Source organism: Scardinius erythrophthalmus (genome assembly GCF_964197995.2).
Source record: "Scardinius erythrophthalmus genome assembly, chromosome: 17".
In the NCBI taxonomy this organism is placed as follows: Eukaryota; Metazoa; Chordata; class Actinopteri; order Cypriniformes; family Leuciscidae; genus Scardinius; species Scardinius erythrophthalmus.
In genome coordinates, this window is record NC_138237.1 from 11,238,134 (window position 1) to 11,253,733 (window position 15,600).

General features: G+C 39.9%; 1 protein-coding gene across 4 annotated transcripts; it reads left to right on the plus strand.

Moving 5' to 3' along the window:
* Window positions 1-744: 744 nt before the first annotated feature.
* On the plus strand, window positions 745-14,990 carry znf532 (zinc finger protein 532). 4 transcript variants are annotated; one of them, XM_081391545.1, is made up of 10 exons: window positions 790-914; window positions 3,125-3,323; window positions 3,449-5,426; window positions 6,291-6,472; window positions 7,133-7,309; window positions 8,401-8,563; window positions 9,147-9,458; window positions 9,628-9,740; window positions 9,908-10,049; window positions 12,892-14,990. In XM_081391545.1, the coding sequence occupies exons 2-10, from the start codon at window positions 3,178-3,180 to the stop codon at window positions 13,408-13,410; spliced, it is 3,732 nt and encodes a 1,243-aa protein (XP_081247671.1). In that variant the 5' UTR covers window positions 790-914; window positions 3,125-3,177; the 3' UTR covers window positions 13,411-14,990. The 4 variants fall into 4 exon arrangements, with proteins under 4 accessions (XP_081247672.1, XP_081247671.1, XP_081247670.1 ...); XM_081391546.1 differs by having other exon boundaries at window positions 745-914; window positions 3,125-5,426; XM_081391544.1 differs by having other exon boundaries at window positions 843-919; window positions 3,125-5,426.
* The last annotated feature ends 610 nt before the right edge of the window (window positions 14,991-15,600 follow it).

The window sequence follows — 15,600 nt, forward strand, 5'->3', positions numbered from 1 at the left end:
TATTATTTTTTTTAAACATGCCTGAGCCAATAGGATTGAATGCACATGCATGAAAAAACCACACGCATACGTGATTCGACTGCATTCTATCTTCAATCTAGCCAACGCCATCATGGGCCTTTGTTCTCTAAGCAAACGTCACTCCAGAAGAGCTTCCCTTCTCCCCTTACACCCCTCCTTCCAGTCCCGTCTCATATTCCCTCATTATTTCTCCACCTCTCCACTGCCTGTTTCTCTCGTCACTCCGTCTTTCTCCTCAAATCTGTTTGTCTTCTTTGGCTGCAGCAGCTGGTTGCAGTCTCGAGCCAGAGTCTCATCCCGCATCCCCCTCCCCCCCACGAGTGCACGCAAAGACAAAAGGCCAGGGCTGCTTGTCAGAACACTGCCCCTTTCCTCCCTGCGCTGCCGTGCATCTGCAGAGGAGAGAGTGACCTATAGAACAGGAACCAGCAGGCTCATAGTGAAGAAAAAAAATCACACTCATACAGAATGGGGCCTGGCTGGACTGACGTCTTGCATAAGCCTTTCCACGAAGATTCCCGGTAGTAGGGCCGAGGAGAAGCGGGGTAGGGCGAGAGCCTACTTTTTCCCTGTTTGTGTGTCTCTGTGTGTGTGTTTTTATACGTGTCACGGCCTTTGTTTTCTCTCTCGTTTGGCAGAGACCGGACACGGTTGCCCAGGGCTGGAGGATTAGGGGACGAGCAGCTGATTTTAATTGACAAAGATCCGTGTTTCTCACTGGTTTTCCGGGGAAAACACGAGAGGAGGAAGCAGGGACACTGGCTAGAAGAGAGGAACAGGGACCATGGAGAGAGTGAGGGAGAGAGAGAGAGGGAGAGGGGAGGCAGAGAAGGAAGTAGAAACAGTCCAGTGCTGCAGAATGGGGTAAAAGCGAGAGGCACAATCAAAAAGAGGTCAGGTACCGAGCCTGTTTAAATTCTACTTGCTGTCTCTGTGTCTTGTTTTCTTCTGTCAGGAAACTGTGCTCATCTTGTGGTTTTGGTTTACACAGTGCTTGTGGTTTTCCTTTGGAATGTGCATCTGCTTTTTGGCTTTTCATTTTTCCTTCTCTCGTCCATCCATCCATCCATCCATATAAGCCAGCTCTGAGCCTCTGGTGTGCATGTATTTTTCATAAACGTCTTCCATAGTCTGTGTTTCTCAGGCCTAGCGTTTGATTCAGCTCGGCAACGTGAATTGCACACGCATTCTGAACACAAACCTCTTCGATAATATTAACACACACTCTAAGCTGGAATATTTTGCAGGAATATTGAAGATTTGATGAAGAAACTGGCAGCTCCTGTGTCTCCTGTGTGGCTGCACTGCAGCACACACATTATGCAGGGTGACCGGAACCGGCTGAAACCGGTTTGAGGCAGACGAGGAGGCTAGGAAACAATACAGTCACTGTGCTACAGGCAGATAGCTGACTGCTTCATGGCAGCCAAAATGGCAAAGGGGTCTTCAGGAGTGATACAGCCCCGAGCAGGGATGTTAGAAAGACAGTCTTTACACACCTTGAGACGGTTATGCACGTCAGGGTCGGGAGGCAGCCATGAGAACTGAGCAGATATGGTGACCGTGGGTCACTGTGTGCTGTTATTCATAGTGGTCACCATCCAGAATGGTCTTTGGCGTGCCGTCCCGTGTCCCTCCTGGTGGATTGTTTCTTGATGGGCCCTGCCTAGTGCAAAAAGTGGATTTTTTTTCCCTCTGCTGTCAGAGAGAAAGGAGGAGGAGGAGGGTGGTGGTGTTTTGTTGTGGAGGTGGTAAAAGGAAGGAAGGAAGGAAGGAAGAAGGGAAGCAAAGCAAGATTGTTTGCTGTAGTTGTCGGAACAACAAGGGTGAGGAGTGGCTCATTTGCATGTTTCCACTTCTATATGTTTGCATGTGTGTGTCTGTGTGTTCACTTTTATTATGTGTGATATTCAAATAATTGGACTACTGCGTCGTACAGTGGCCTGATTTAAAAGGCCTCGGATAGAAATCCGAGAATCACAGTCATTTTCCTGTGAGCGGCACCCTCATCTGAAATCAGGCTGCTCGGCTGTAAATGTGTTTAGGCCCCATACTAGCTTTAACAGCTTAATGTCTTTCATTAAAATACTCTTGTCCTTGTGTTATATCTTTTTCTGTCTTTTGTTGCTGCTCCTCTGCTTACATGCCTTACCACATTGGCTTCATTGTGTGTGGGGAAGGCCGTCTTGGCCCTGCATACCCTGTGCGTGCAGATGTTATTAACTGTAATGGAGGCAGGGCTGCAGTGCAGAGGGGGGTAGCTAACCCTACTAGCACAACACAGCTTTATTTTCCTTATATATATTTATATATATATTTTTTTATTCTTCTCTTACCACTTTAAATATTCCAAAATGTTGATGTTCATAATTACGTTGTTTGATTTTTAGTTTGTGCTGATATTTTAGAATCAACCTTATGGAGGACCAAATCTGTTTTTGTTGTTTGTATTATTTACACAATGTGGTCTTCTTAAAATTCGAATTCTTTTTTATATTTTATATATTCCTTATTTTATAATTTATGTATTTAAGTCCTTTATTCATTTCTTAAATAATCTGTAACTGTTATTCTTACATTGTGTTGTTTTTGTATTATACAAATGTATTCGGTTATTATAAGTATCTGTTTTATTTATTGCTTTTATTTTTGTAGATTTGGTCCTGCATACTAGTACCTTTGCAAAAAATGCTTAGGCTTAATAAACAGTTTTCTGTTTCTCTATATTTTAATGTTTATATTATTTTTTTCATGTTGTATTTGGGGCTTTCTAATATTTTTCAGCACCTTTATATACTGGTAGACTAAAAGTCCTATACAGAATGTCATGTCTAAATAATTCCAAATTTCCTTTATTTACATGTATTTAACTCAATTTGTATCCAAGTAAGAGTTACTTTTTTATAGTAACAACAGATATTAGCATGATAATATAATGATTGTAATGTGCATTTTGGTGCATAAGACATTTTGCACTGGTTGTGGTCATTTTATATATTGCATAGTTCAATGCAAGAATATAATGTTAAAGGCAAGAATACTGGCAATTTTTTATATTTGTAATAGAGTGTAATATAAAATGTCTTTCCCCTTTTTTTCAAAGGTGTTTAGCTCATTCTTTTAAGACCATGGGCGACATGAAAACCCCAGACTTTGATGATCTACTTGCAGCCTTTGACATTCCTGACATGGTCGATCCCAAGGCTGCCATTGAGTCCGGCCATGATGATCATGAAGGACAACTCAAACACCATGACCACCATGAAGAGGATTCCCATGTCTCCTCTGGTCCAGATGTTGGGGTTAGTGTTATTGTTAAGAACGTCCGGAATTTTGATACCACTGAACATCTCTCAGAGAAGGATGTTCATCCTACTGTCGAAAATGGACTGCACAACGGTTTCTTGCCTGTTTCACCCAACAATAGATACAGCAAAGAGAGTGACAAGCTTCAAAAAAGTGAAATCCATGGGATGGCAGGAAATATCTCCACATTCAACCAGTTTAGTCCCATCTCTAGTGCCGAGGAGTTTGATGATGACGACAAGATTGAAGTAGATGACCCTGCCGACAAACAAAGTAATTTACCATTTAGACCGAACCCTCTAACCGGTCTGAGCACAAAGGCTAAAGAGCCTCGTTCTCAACTCACTAAACCCGATGGTCCATCTAGACCAAGAACAAATGGCAACTACAATCATATGAAAGTAGAGAATAGTAGCACTAATGGCACAGTGGAACACTCAAACCTTTATGACTCTCGAAAACCAAGAAAAACTGAGGAGCCCTCCAAAGAAACCTCCAGATCCCAAGAAGCAAATGAGCCTGGAGAACCAGTCGTTGAGTTGAGTGCGACCAACCTCTCCCAAGCCAAGGCCAAATCATCTTCAAAGCTCTCATCCTGCATCGCTGCAATTGCAGCACTCAGTGCAAAGAAAGCTAACACAGAAGCAATGTCTCCAGAATCCCTTGCCACACCTCAAGACTCACCCAGAGAGGCTAAAGAGATCCCTAAGGTTACAGAGAAATCACCAGAGCAGGAGTCAGCTCTGGAGCTTGGCAAGAAGATGCTCTCAAAACAACCAGAGAGTCCTTGCAGTGTTACCAGTGAAAGCAGCAGCAAAGGGTCTCCAGCATCTCCAGCAGGATCCATACCAGTCATTCCCAAAGTCCGCATCAAAACGATCAAGACATCATCAGGGCAGATTAAGAGGACAGTTACCAGAGTCCTGCCCGAGTTTGATCCTGACGTCTTGAAGAAAGGTATTGATTCTTCATCCAATGTTTTCTCTTCTCTGCTGTCCACTCCAAACTCGACTTCTGTTTTCTCATCTCCCACTAGAACAACTTTGCCAACCACAGTAGTAGCTACTTCTGGAGGCTCTGCCATTGAGGTAACTAAACAAATGACCATCAAACCCGTGGCCACTGCCTTCTTACCCGTCTCAGCTGTCAAGACGGCAGGCTCCCAAGTAATTAATCTGAAACTTGCCAACAATACAACTGTAAAAGCCACTGTCATACCGGCGGCATCCGTTCAGAGTGCCAGCAGTGCCATCCTCAAAGCTGCTAATGCCATTCAGCAACAAACTGTCATGGTGCCTGCTTCTAGCCTAACAAACACCAAACTTGTGCCAAAGACAGTCCACCTAACTAACTTAAATCTCTTGCCTCAAAATCCATCAGCAGCTGAGCTCCACCAGGTCCTGACCAAGTCTCAACAACCCATCAAACAAGCCATTTTGGCCCAACAACAACAACAAAAGAAAGTGTCTCGGGTCCAGGTCCTAACTAGCTCCCAGAGCTCAGTGGTAGAGGCCTTCAATAAGGTTTTGAGTAGCATTAACCCTGTGCCAGTTTATGTACCCAATCTCAGCCCTCCGACTTCTGCCTGTATATCTTTACCATCCCGTGGCTACAAGTGCTTGGAATGCGGTGATTCCTTTGCCCTAGAAAAAAGCCTAACTCAGCATTATGACCGTAGAAGTGTTCGCATTGAGGTCACTTGCAATCACTGCGGCAAAAACCTGGTCTTCTACAACAAGTGTAGCCTTCTGTCACATGCTAGAGGACACAAAGACAAAGGGGTTGTCATGCAGTGTTCACATCTCATCTTGAAGCCAATTCCAGCTGACCAGATGATCCTAGCGCCATCAATAACCTCCACCGCTCCCACCTCTTCAGCTAATCCTGGATCCTCCATTGTGGGAAGTCAAGGGAAGGGAAACCCAACCACAGTGATCTCCGCACCCTCTTCAACCCCCGTTGTCGCTGCCATGCCACTGGATAAGGACACCGCCAAGGTCTGCAAATCGAATCTGAAGTGCTTGGAGTGTAGTGAGACATTTCAGGAAGAGTCATCTCTTGCAATGCACTACCAGCAGGCTCCTGAGTCAGGCGGACAGGTGAGTGTATGTATTATTTGTGAAGAGTTTTGAGTCTGAGTCCAGGCCAAGACCAGAACAGGGTGGAGTCCAGTCTTGAGTACTACAAAAGTTGTGTTTAAGGAATAGTTCACCCAAAAATAAATTACTCACCATCATGTCTATCCAATCCCGTAATACTTTTGTTCATCTTCGGAACATAAATAAAGATATTTTTGATGAAATCTGAGTGCTTTCTGTCCCTCCATAGACAGCTATGCAACTACCACTTTGACAATTTTAAGAGTTCATAAAGAGATCGTAAAAGTAATCCATATGAATTTAGCGGTGTAGTAAAAAGTTTCTGAAGAGACACGATCGCTTTATATGATGAACAGATTGAATTTAGGCTTTTATTCACATATAAACATTCATCAACTCACACATCAGTTGCGGTAAACGCAAGCTCAAACATGTTCGCTTGACATGCAACAACCAATGAAGTTCAAGTGTTACGCAGCACGTTTGAGCTTCTGCAAAAGGTTTGTTCTCACATGTCAAGCATGTTCGGTTGAGCTTCTGTTTGTTCGCTGATCAATGTTTACATGTGAATAAAAGCCTAAATTTAATCTGTTCATCATATAAAGGGATTGAGTCTCTTCAGAACATTTGGATTAACCACTCAGTTCAATCGGTAGTTGCGTTGCTGTCTATGGAGGGACAGAAAGCTTGTAGATTTAATCAAAAAGATCTTAATTTGTGTGCTGAAAATGAACGAAAGTCTTATGGGTTTTGAAACGACATGAGGGTGAGTAATCAATGACAGAATTTTCATTTTTGGGTGAACTATCCTTTCAAATACTTTTTTTTAACAATTTGCTTGTGCTTTTCCTTCAACTTAAACAGAAAACCTGCACCATTTGCCAAATGCTACTGCCAAACCAGTGTAGCTTTGCTTCCCATCTGCGGATCCATCAGCACAAGTCTCCATATATCTGCCCTGAATGTGGAGCCATCTGTCGGTCTGTCCATTTTCAGTCCCATGTGACCAAGAACTGCCTGCACTACACGCGCAGAGTGGGCTATCGGTTAGTACTGCATTACTCTCTATAACTGTCAAGGCAAAAACAAGCTCCATGATTCCTAGAAATGGCTTTATTTTTCATGTAAAAGATGTTTGTTTATTTATTTATGCAAAGCAAATGAATACAAAATGGGAGATTTGTAACCTCAGCCGGAGATCAGCAAAACTGTGTAGTTATTTTCACTGTCCACTAGGGGTGTAGCAATGAATGATGCCACATTAAATCACAATTAAAAAATGCAGCAACATACATTGAGGATATGAAAAGTTGATTGCAATAAATCATGCATTCTTTTACAAGAAAAAAGTATAATGAGAGTATCGAGTCACGACTTCAGTGTCATGTATTGAACCAAATTGTGAGATGAGTGTATCCACCCCTACTGACCTAATTTTATTCTTATTTCTGAGTTGACTTAAAAGCTCCTATTTATGCATAAAACGTGTTGAAATAAAAAATAAAAAAGCTGTTTAATTGGTTTTGAGTGGAACATGAAATGAGGGCTCGTCTTGCTTTCAAAATGGCAATCACAGAGCTATTCACTGTTATTATTCTGCCATTCACCCATGATTGATGCCGCATTAAGGGTGACTGGCATCGATAATGGAAACAAAAAAGATGGTTAGAAGAGTAACACTTTCTTTTTTTCTTCTTTGGATGTAGCTGTGTTCACTGTAGCATCATCTTCGCTGACGTTGCTGCTCTCAAGTCACACATTCAGGGGTCCCACTGTGAAATCTTCTACAAATGCCCCATCTGCCCCATGGCTTTTAAATCGGCCCCCAGTACGCATTCCCACGCCTACACCCAGCATCCAGGAGTTAAAATTGGAGAGCCTAAGTGAGTCATTTCTCTATAAAATTTACAGAATTTATAAAATAGTGTGTGATTCATGATATCTTCTTTGTCCAGTTTCTGTTTTTCTTTCTTATTGTTTTGAAGGTTGAAAATGTCTTTTTTTTTTCTTTTTCTTTTTTTTTGAGAAACCACATGAAGTAAAGGAAAATGTATAAATAGCCAGTCAATATGCCAAAATAACCCCAAATGGGTCATCTGATTTTATATTCTATTTATTACTTGACAGATGAGTAAATAATAGACATTAAATATTGATTTGACTTGAAGTAATTGTATTATGTGAGAAGAAACACTGTGACGTGAAACCCACACAGCTGTGTTTTTCTGGAATAATGGTCTGTTATACAGTTTGAGCAGTCATTATATAAAAATATTTGACCTCAGAGTGCTACAATAGACCAATCAGAAACAAGTATTTCATAGATCTGGATAATATTGTTTATAGCAGATGATACTATTGGATATTTATGCTTTGTGGATTGTTTTCACTAAGGTAAAACACTATCTATCTTCAGTGTTATTTTCCTATCGTGCAAACGCACGCATGCACTAAACACTGCCATCATTCTGACAAAACAAGCTTGCGGTAATTCTTAGTAGTAGTAGTTGAGAGGAGAGAAACTCAATAGGTGTGTCAAATCACTTCGTTTAGAACTCATACACCACTGACCTTTTCAGGTGCAGAAAGAAATTATGTACGGTGGCTTTAATTACTGTGCCCTCTCTTTGAACAAGAGGCCTGTCAGCACTTTTAATGAAAAGGCCAGATGGTTTGTTTGCACTTCCTGTGTTACCTGTATCTATGTTGGAAACATGATCAGCTGGTTTATTGACAAGTGACCGTTTAATGCAGATGTCAGATACATAAATGAGCTGACAAGTTTCCGTATGGCATAATTCCTTCAACACATCATTTACACTTTAGACAGAGAATGTTGTTTGTTCTGTTCGGCCTGAGCTATTTAATCTTGTACTGAGAAGTAGGAATGTACACCTACACAAGTAGAAACAGGCAACCAAATATTTTAGAAAGTACTGTTTTCACTGGCAATGTATTATGTTTTGTTTTGCAGGCTGATCTACAAGTGTTCCATGTGTGACACCGTTTTTACCCAGCAGACTTTGCTCTACACGCACTTTGACCAGCATATATCTAATCAGAAAGTGTCTGTCTTCAAGTGTCCAGATTGTTCGGTGCACTACGCCCAAAAGCAGCTCATGTTGGATCATATTAAAGTAAGGGGATTAAAATCTGTAAAAAATGTATTAATTGTCATTTGCCATAATAAATTGTATTAACAGGTCATTCAAATATTTCAATTAAAATCATATCATCATATTTTTTATTTATATTATATTTATGATATTAATAATGTTGTATCTTTATTTATTTTTGCATTATTATTATTATTTTATCCATTACTCTCTATTCATTATTATTATTTTATACTATTGGAAACAGAAAATATTATAGATCTATTTTTTTTCATAATTATGTATCCTATTTAATTTTTATATTTATTATATTTATTAGAATTTTTTCTCTTTATCAATTTTTCCTTTTTTATTTTTATCCATATGTTATAAATAAATAAATATATATATATATATATATATATATATATATATATATATATATATATATATATATATTAATAAAGTAAATTAATTTAAATATAAAATCTTGATACTCATTGTAATTTTTGGCATTTTATTATTATTTACTATTTAATATGAACCATTATATTTTTTAAATATTCATATTTATTTAAAAAAAAATCTATAATATATTATAATATAACTTTTTTTTTTTTTCAAGTCCCTGCATGGCACCTTAAAGACCATCGAGGGCCCTCCAAACCTGGGCATCAATCTCCCTCTCAGCTCCAAACCTACTAATTCCATAAGCCTAAATAACAACAACAACAACAAGGAGAGTGGCTCTATCAACAGCCTTGAAAAGGGAGAGAAGAAGCCAACATCATTGACAAAGAAGAAAAGTAATGGGACAGACCTTCCCAAAAAAGACCCATTGTCCACCTCCTGCCCTGGCTGGACTTGCATGGAGTGCGACCGCTTATTTACACAGAGAGAAGTCTTCATCGTGCACATGAAAAGAGAGCATGGGAAGGTAAAATATAATGAGAAGCAACTCTAAAAATTATTACAAACTCAGCTCAGAGAGACCCAGGGCTATAGGAAGTCTGGAAGAAACATTATGAGCTTTAATTGAATGTATGTACATTATTGCACACGTATAGGCGTGATTGTGATCAATCTTTTTCTTTTTGCTACACCAGCAATTGAAAAAGCATCCGTGTCGACAGTGTGAAAAGTCCTTCAGTTCCTCTCACAGTTTATGTAGACACAACCGAATCAAACACAAGGGCCTACGGAAGGTCTACTCATGTCTGTGAGTATCATGTGTTTCTGTACCATTCATGCTTTTGAACTCAGTTCTAGGTCCCTCATGCCTGGAGCAGGGGTCCCTCGGTTTCATGCTTAAAACACTTCATTTTACTCTAAAGCTAATCACAAACATTTATGAACATCAAACTGATCTCTCTTGGGTTTTTGCAGACACTGTCCAGAACCTAGTCGCACTTTCACCAAAAGACTGCTGCTAGAGAAACACATTCAGTTGATGCATGGCATCAAAGACACAGAGGCCAAGCTTCCAGCAGATTCCAGCAGCACAGAGGCCATCGTGGACAAAGAGCAGGTAACCACCAGACAGACTAACACATATGCATCTGGATTGTCTGGGAATGTTGCAAGTGCATTAGACAGATGTACACTACTGTTAAAAAGTTTGGAATCAGGAAGATTTTTGTAGTGTTATTGAAAGAATGCGCTCATCTAGGCTTGCATTTGATCAAAAATGCAGTAAAAACAGTAATGTTGAACTTGTCGAGTATTATTGCAATTTAAAATAACTGTTGTCTATTTTAGCATATTTTAAAATGTAATCTATTCCTGTGATGGCAAAGCTGAATTTTCAGCATCATTACTCCAGTCTTCAGTGTCACATGATTTGCTGTTCAAGAATCATTTATTTTTTAATGTTAAAAACATTTGTGCTGCTTAATTTTTTAAGCTATGGAAACTACGATACATTCTTTGATGAACAGAATTTATTTATTTGAAAATGAAATATTTTGATCAATGTAATGCATGCTTGCTATAAAAAGGATTCATTTCTTTAAAAAAAAACTTTTAAACTGTTGTGTATATGAACATGTAAATGACCTTACGAAGGTTAGATTCTTTAATTTATTTACCGATATAGGTCAAAATTGCATATTTAATTGTGCACGCTAATTTTAAGATCCATTAAAATGCTGTGATGCCTTAAAAACCATTGATTATATTTAAAGTTTTTTTTTTTTTTTTAAATAATGATTGTCTAACAAAATACTAATATATACATACATATACATACATATATATATATACACACACACACTTAATCATTTAGCAAACACTTTTATATATACAGTATATATATATATATATATATATATATATATATATATATATACACTGCTCAAAAAAATAAAGGGAACACTTTTTAATCAGAGAATAGCATCAAGTCAGTTAAACTCCTGGGATATTGATCTGGTCAGTTAAGTAACAGAGGGTAATCAGTTTCAGCTGCTTAAGTGTTAATGAAATTAACAGCAGGTGCACTAGATTTGCAACAGTAAGACAACCCCCAAAACAGGAATGGTTTTACAGGTGGAGGCCACTGACATTTTTTCCCTACTCATCCCTTTGGACTGTTTTTCACCAGTTTTGCATTTGGCTAGGGTCAGTGTCACTACTGGTAGCATGAGGCGATACTTGGACCCTACAGAGGTTGTGCAGGCATCAATACGTGCCATTGCCAGAAGGTTTGCTGTGTCTCCCAGTACAGTCTCAAGAGCATGGAGGAGATTCCAGGAAGACAAACAGCTACTCTAGGAGAGCTGGACAGGGCCGTAGAAGGTCCTTAACCCATCAGCAGGACCGGTATCTGCTCTTTTGTTCGAGGAGGAACATGATGAGCACTGCCAGAGCCCTACAAAATGACCTCCAGCAGGCCACTGGTGTGAATGTCTGACCAAACAATCAGAAACAGACATCATGAGGGTGGCCTGAGGGCCCGACGTCCTCTAGTGGCTGCCCAGCACCAGGGAGCTCGATTGGCATTTCCCATTGAACACCAGAATTGGCAGGTCCGCCACTGGTGCCCTGTGGTTTTCACAAATGAGAGCAGGTTCACCCTGAGCACGTGACAGACAGGAAAGGGTCTGGAGAAGCCGTGGAGAATGTTATGCTGCCTGTAACATCGTTCAGCATGACCGGTTTGGTGGTGGGTCAGTGATGGTCTGGGGAGGCATATCCATGGAGGGACGCACAGACCTCTGCAGGCTAGACAATGGCACCCTGACTGCCATTAGGTATCGGGATGAAATCCTTGTATCCATTGTCAGACCCTATGCTGGTGCAGTGGGTCCTGGGTTCCTCCTGGTGCACAACAATGCCCGGCCTCATGTGGCGAGAGCATGCAGGCAGTTCCTGGAGGATGAAGGAATGATACCATTGAAGGGCCACCACGCTCACCTGACCTACATCCAATAGAACACCTCTGGGACATTGTGTTTCGGTCCATCTGACATCACCTGGTTGCACCTCAGACTGTCCAGGAGCTCAGTGATGCGCTGGTCCAGATCTGGGAGGAAATACCCCAGGACACCATCCATCGTCTCATTAGGAGCATGCCCCAACGTTGTTAGGCATGCATACAAGCACGTGGGGGCCATACAAACTACTGAGTAACATTTTGAGTTGCTGCACTGAAATTTCAGCAAAATTGACAAGCCTGCTGCATCATTTTTTCACTTAGATTTCCGGGGTGTCTTTGAATTCAATCCTCTGTAGGTTGATCTTTTTCATTTCCATCAAACGATGTGGCATCCTTTCGTTCATAACACATTACCCAGTCCATATTAGTATAGATATCCAGCATGATATTTTTCCCCATTGAGATCTGATGCGTTTTCAAAGTGTTCCTTTAATTTTTTTTGAGCAGTGTATATCTGGCATCCATGATGTATGAAACTAACATGAACATGAAATTATTATCAGCTTCTTATTATCAACCAGAATTTTTCAATGTCAGTGCATTCTAAATATTTTAGCATTGCATTAAAGGTCCCGTTCTACGTGATCCCATGTTTCAAACTTTAGTTAGTGTGTAATGTTGTTGTTAGAGTATAAATAATATCTGTAAAATTATAAAGCTCAAAGTTCAATGCCAAGCGAGATATTTTATTTAACAGAAGTTGACTACATTTGTCCAGCAGCAGCTCATTTGCATTTAAAGGGCACACACTGAAACAGCTCGTTTTTCTGAGCCCCAAAAAATGTCAATTTAAACATGCTGTAAAAAATTATCTGTTGGGTATTTTGAGCTCAAACTTCACATACACACTCTGGGGACATCAGAGACTTATTTTACATCTTGTGAAAAGGGGCATATAACGGGACCTTTAAGCATTGTTGTTATTTTGTATCCTCAGTTACCCAGTCCTAAACGAAAGCACCACTCTGAAGATGAGGATGCCGAGAGGGAACAGGAAGTGGAGGAGGCCGGAGGGGACGTGACTCCTGGTAAGAGGTCCAAGAGTTCATCCTCACAACCTCTAAAGAAGCTAAAGATCAACGTCTTCAAAACACACAAATGCGCCGTGTGTAGCTTCACCACCGAGGACATCGTGAGTTTCCACGAGCACATCCCTCAGCACAAGACAGACGTCTCGTCCTTCCAGTGTCGTGAATGCGGCCTGTGCTACACCTCGCACCACTCCCTGTCCCGACACCTGTTCATCGTGCACAAGATGAAGGAAGCCCAAGGACTCGGACGCCACAACGGTCAGCAGGAGAACACTCCCAACCCAGAGGCCAACGACGGCATCCCAGATACTCAATGTAAAGTGTGTTCCAAAACTTTTGAAACGGAGGGAGCCTTAAACACACACATGCGGACACACGGAATGGCCTTCATTAAGTCCAAACAGCTGAGCGCAGCTGAGAAGTAAGAGCGAGGTAGTGCCCCCTAGTGGATGGATGATGGTTTGCAAGGAATCATTTGTTTGTATGTTGTCATAGAGAACGTGTTGTATTCCTTCACTCTGGCCTCTTTGTATGCTCATTTGTTGTGCATACGTATACATATATATATAAATATACATATATATACAAAATGTATAAATCTATACACACAGAATGTGTGTTTAAAGATGTGTAATATATTAAAAACTGATTTATGTGTATTTAATTATCTATGAGAACACATTTTGTATACTTTATGATCGATGTTTGTATGCGTGTTGGATAGACCTTTTTTATAGATTTTTTTTATTTTCTATTTTAGACTGTTCTCGTTGTCTTCTCATGGGAACAGATACTGTCCAATACAGCTGTGTCAGTCTTGGGATGCACTTTCGGTCCTAATTCCCGAACTGCTGCTGCTAAAAAAAAAAGTGCACAGAATGTCACAGTTCCACTTCTCAATGAGGCATTTTGCACTCCAAAAGGACAATCAGTCCACAACTTACAACACAAGCAGGAAAAGCATCCCCTAAAGCAGCCGAAAATGGCGTTTGACTGAAGAATTGGTCATGAATTTGAGCCTGAAAGCTTCTGTTCTGTCAATTAGTTGTCCATCTAAAGCTACTATAATTTAGCACTACGGAAGAACAAGACATGAAAGTAGTTCTTTAAATTTATATATCTCTGCCACTGCCAAGAGGTCGTGTTGAATCAATATGTGCTTTTTTAACTTTAAAGTGTCGTCACACCCGGACGATTCTCCTCACTTCATTTCTTCTCTTCTCAGGCAGCTTGTTCCAAATCATAACTTTGAGTTATTTTTGCATTTGCATTTTGTTCACATACTACAGTGGGTCAGCTTTGTCCTGTTATCAAGAACCATATTTCGAATTAATTTTGAGGTTCTTTGGGAAGCTTTTATTTGTCATTTGAATCCAAAGCCACTTTGCTCTAATACAAATCCTGAATATGTTCGTTTATAAGTTCCTTCCCTGTAGTTCGTGACACCCCACTCGTAGTTTTCTCATTCATGAAATCAGTAAATCATAAGTGCTTATATATTACACATTGTGGTCAAGTGCCTCCGGCGCTCAAAAGCAACGTCCTTATGTTTTTTTTTTTTTTTTTAGCAACGTTATGGAAAATTCTCAAGTATAATGTTCCACTCACTCACATGCTTAGTGTGATAAAAGTGGGGGCGGCCGGGCGGGGGGGAGCAACAAATGCTGCCTTTACTATAAATGAATGTTTTGGTCAAATGTGAATTGAGCTGTACAATTTTTTTTTTTTGCTTTTTTCTACCCCTCCAATTCAGCTGTAGCATTTAATTTCAACGTTTCACTTCATGATGAGCTCAGTCGTTCTTTTTTTTTTATTTGTCCTTGATTCCTTCTCGAAACGCTGTATTTTGCTCTCCTTTTCCTTTGGATATACGAGGACTCATATGTGCATGAGAGAAGCCATTCACAGTGGTTGTTCTGTTTTATAGAATGTCTTGCTGATGTTCGGTAGACCTTGTTCTATGTTTGTGCAAAAAAACCTGTTATCATTAATAAATGATACGTAAACAGGAATATTCAGTTCACATTTATTTGTATAGCGCTTTTCACAATACATATTGTTTTAAAGCAGCTTTACAGAAAATGCATGCGTCTTCTACATTAAAAATTTAGAGTGATCTGTTATCAGAGGTGACTGTGTCCAAGTTATGTATTTCAGAAATTTACATATACAAATCACACAGTTAGCTAAAAATGTATTCATTTAAACAATGTAATAATTTAAGGCAGAAACAATGAGCTCATTGAAGTAATGACTACATGTTTGTTAACAAATGATTAGGATATATAGAAAATGTAGCATTAGTGCATGTTGATTCAGAATATCTAACATGTTTAAAGTGGTATGGAGTTTGTATACTTCAGAAATTCATTCTATCTCATTTGGGCCTATTTTAATTAGCTTGAAAGCGTTTTCTTGTTAGCCGCTGGTCTCGGTCACCATTGAATTAAAAGTCCGGATTCTCAGAATAAGGGACCAGTGTGAAACGCTACAGTGTGATTGATGCGTTCATGCAGGGCCGCTGGGGTGACACTGACTATAATGTAACTAAAATAAATCATACTGTACCCTAACTCTCAAAATAAAGAATTGGTTTGAGTAGGGCAAACTTAAAC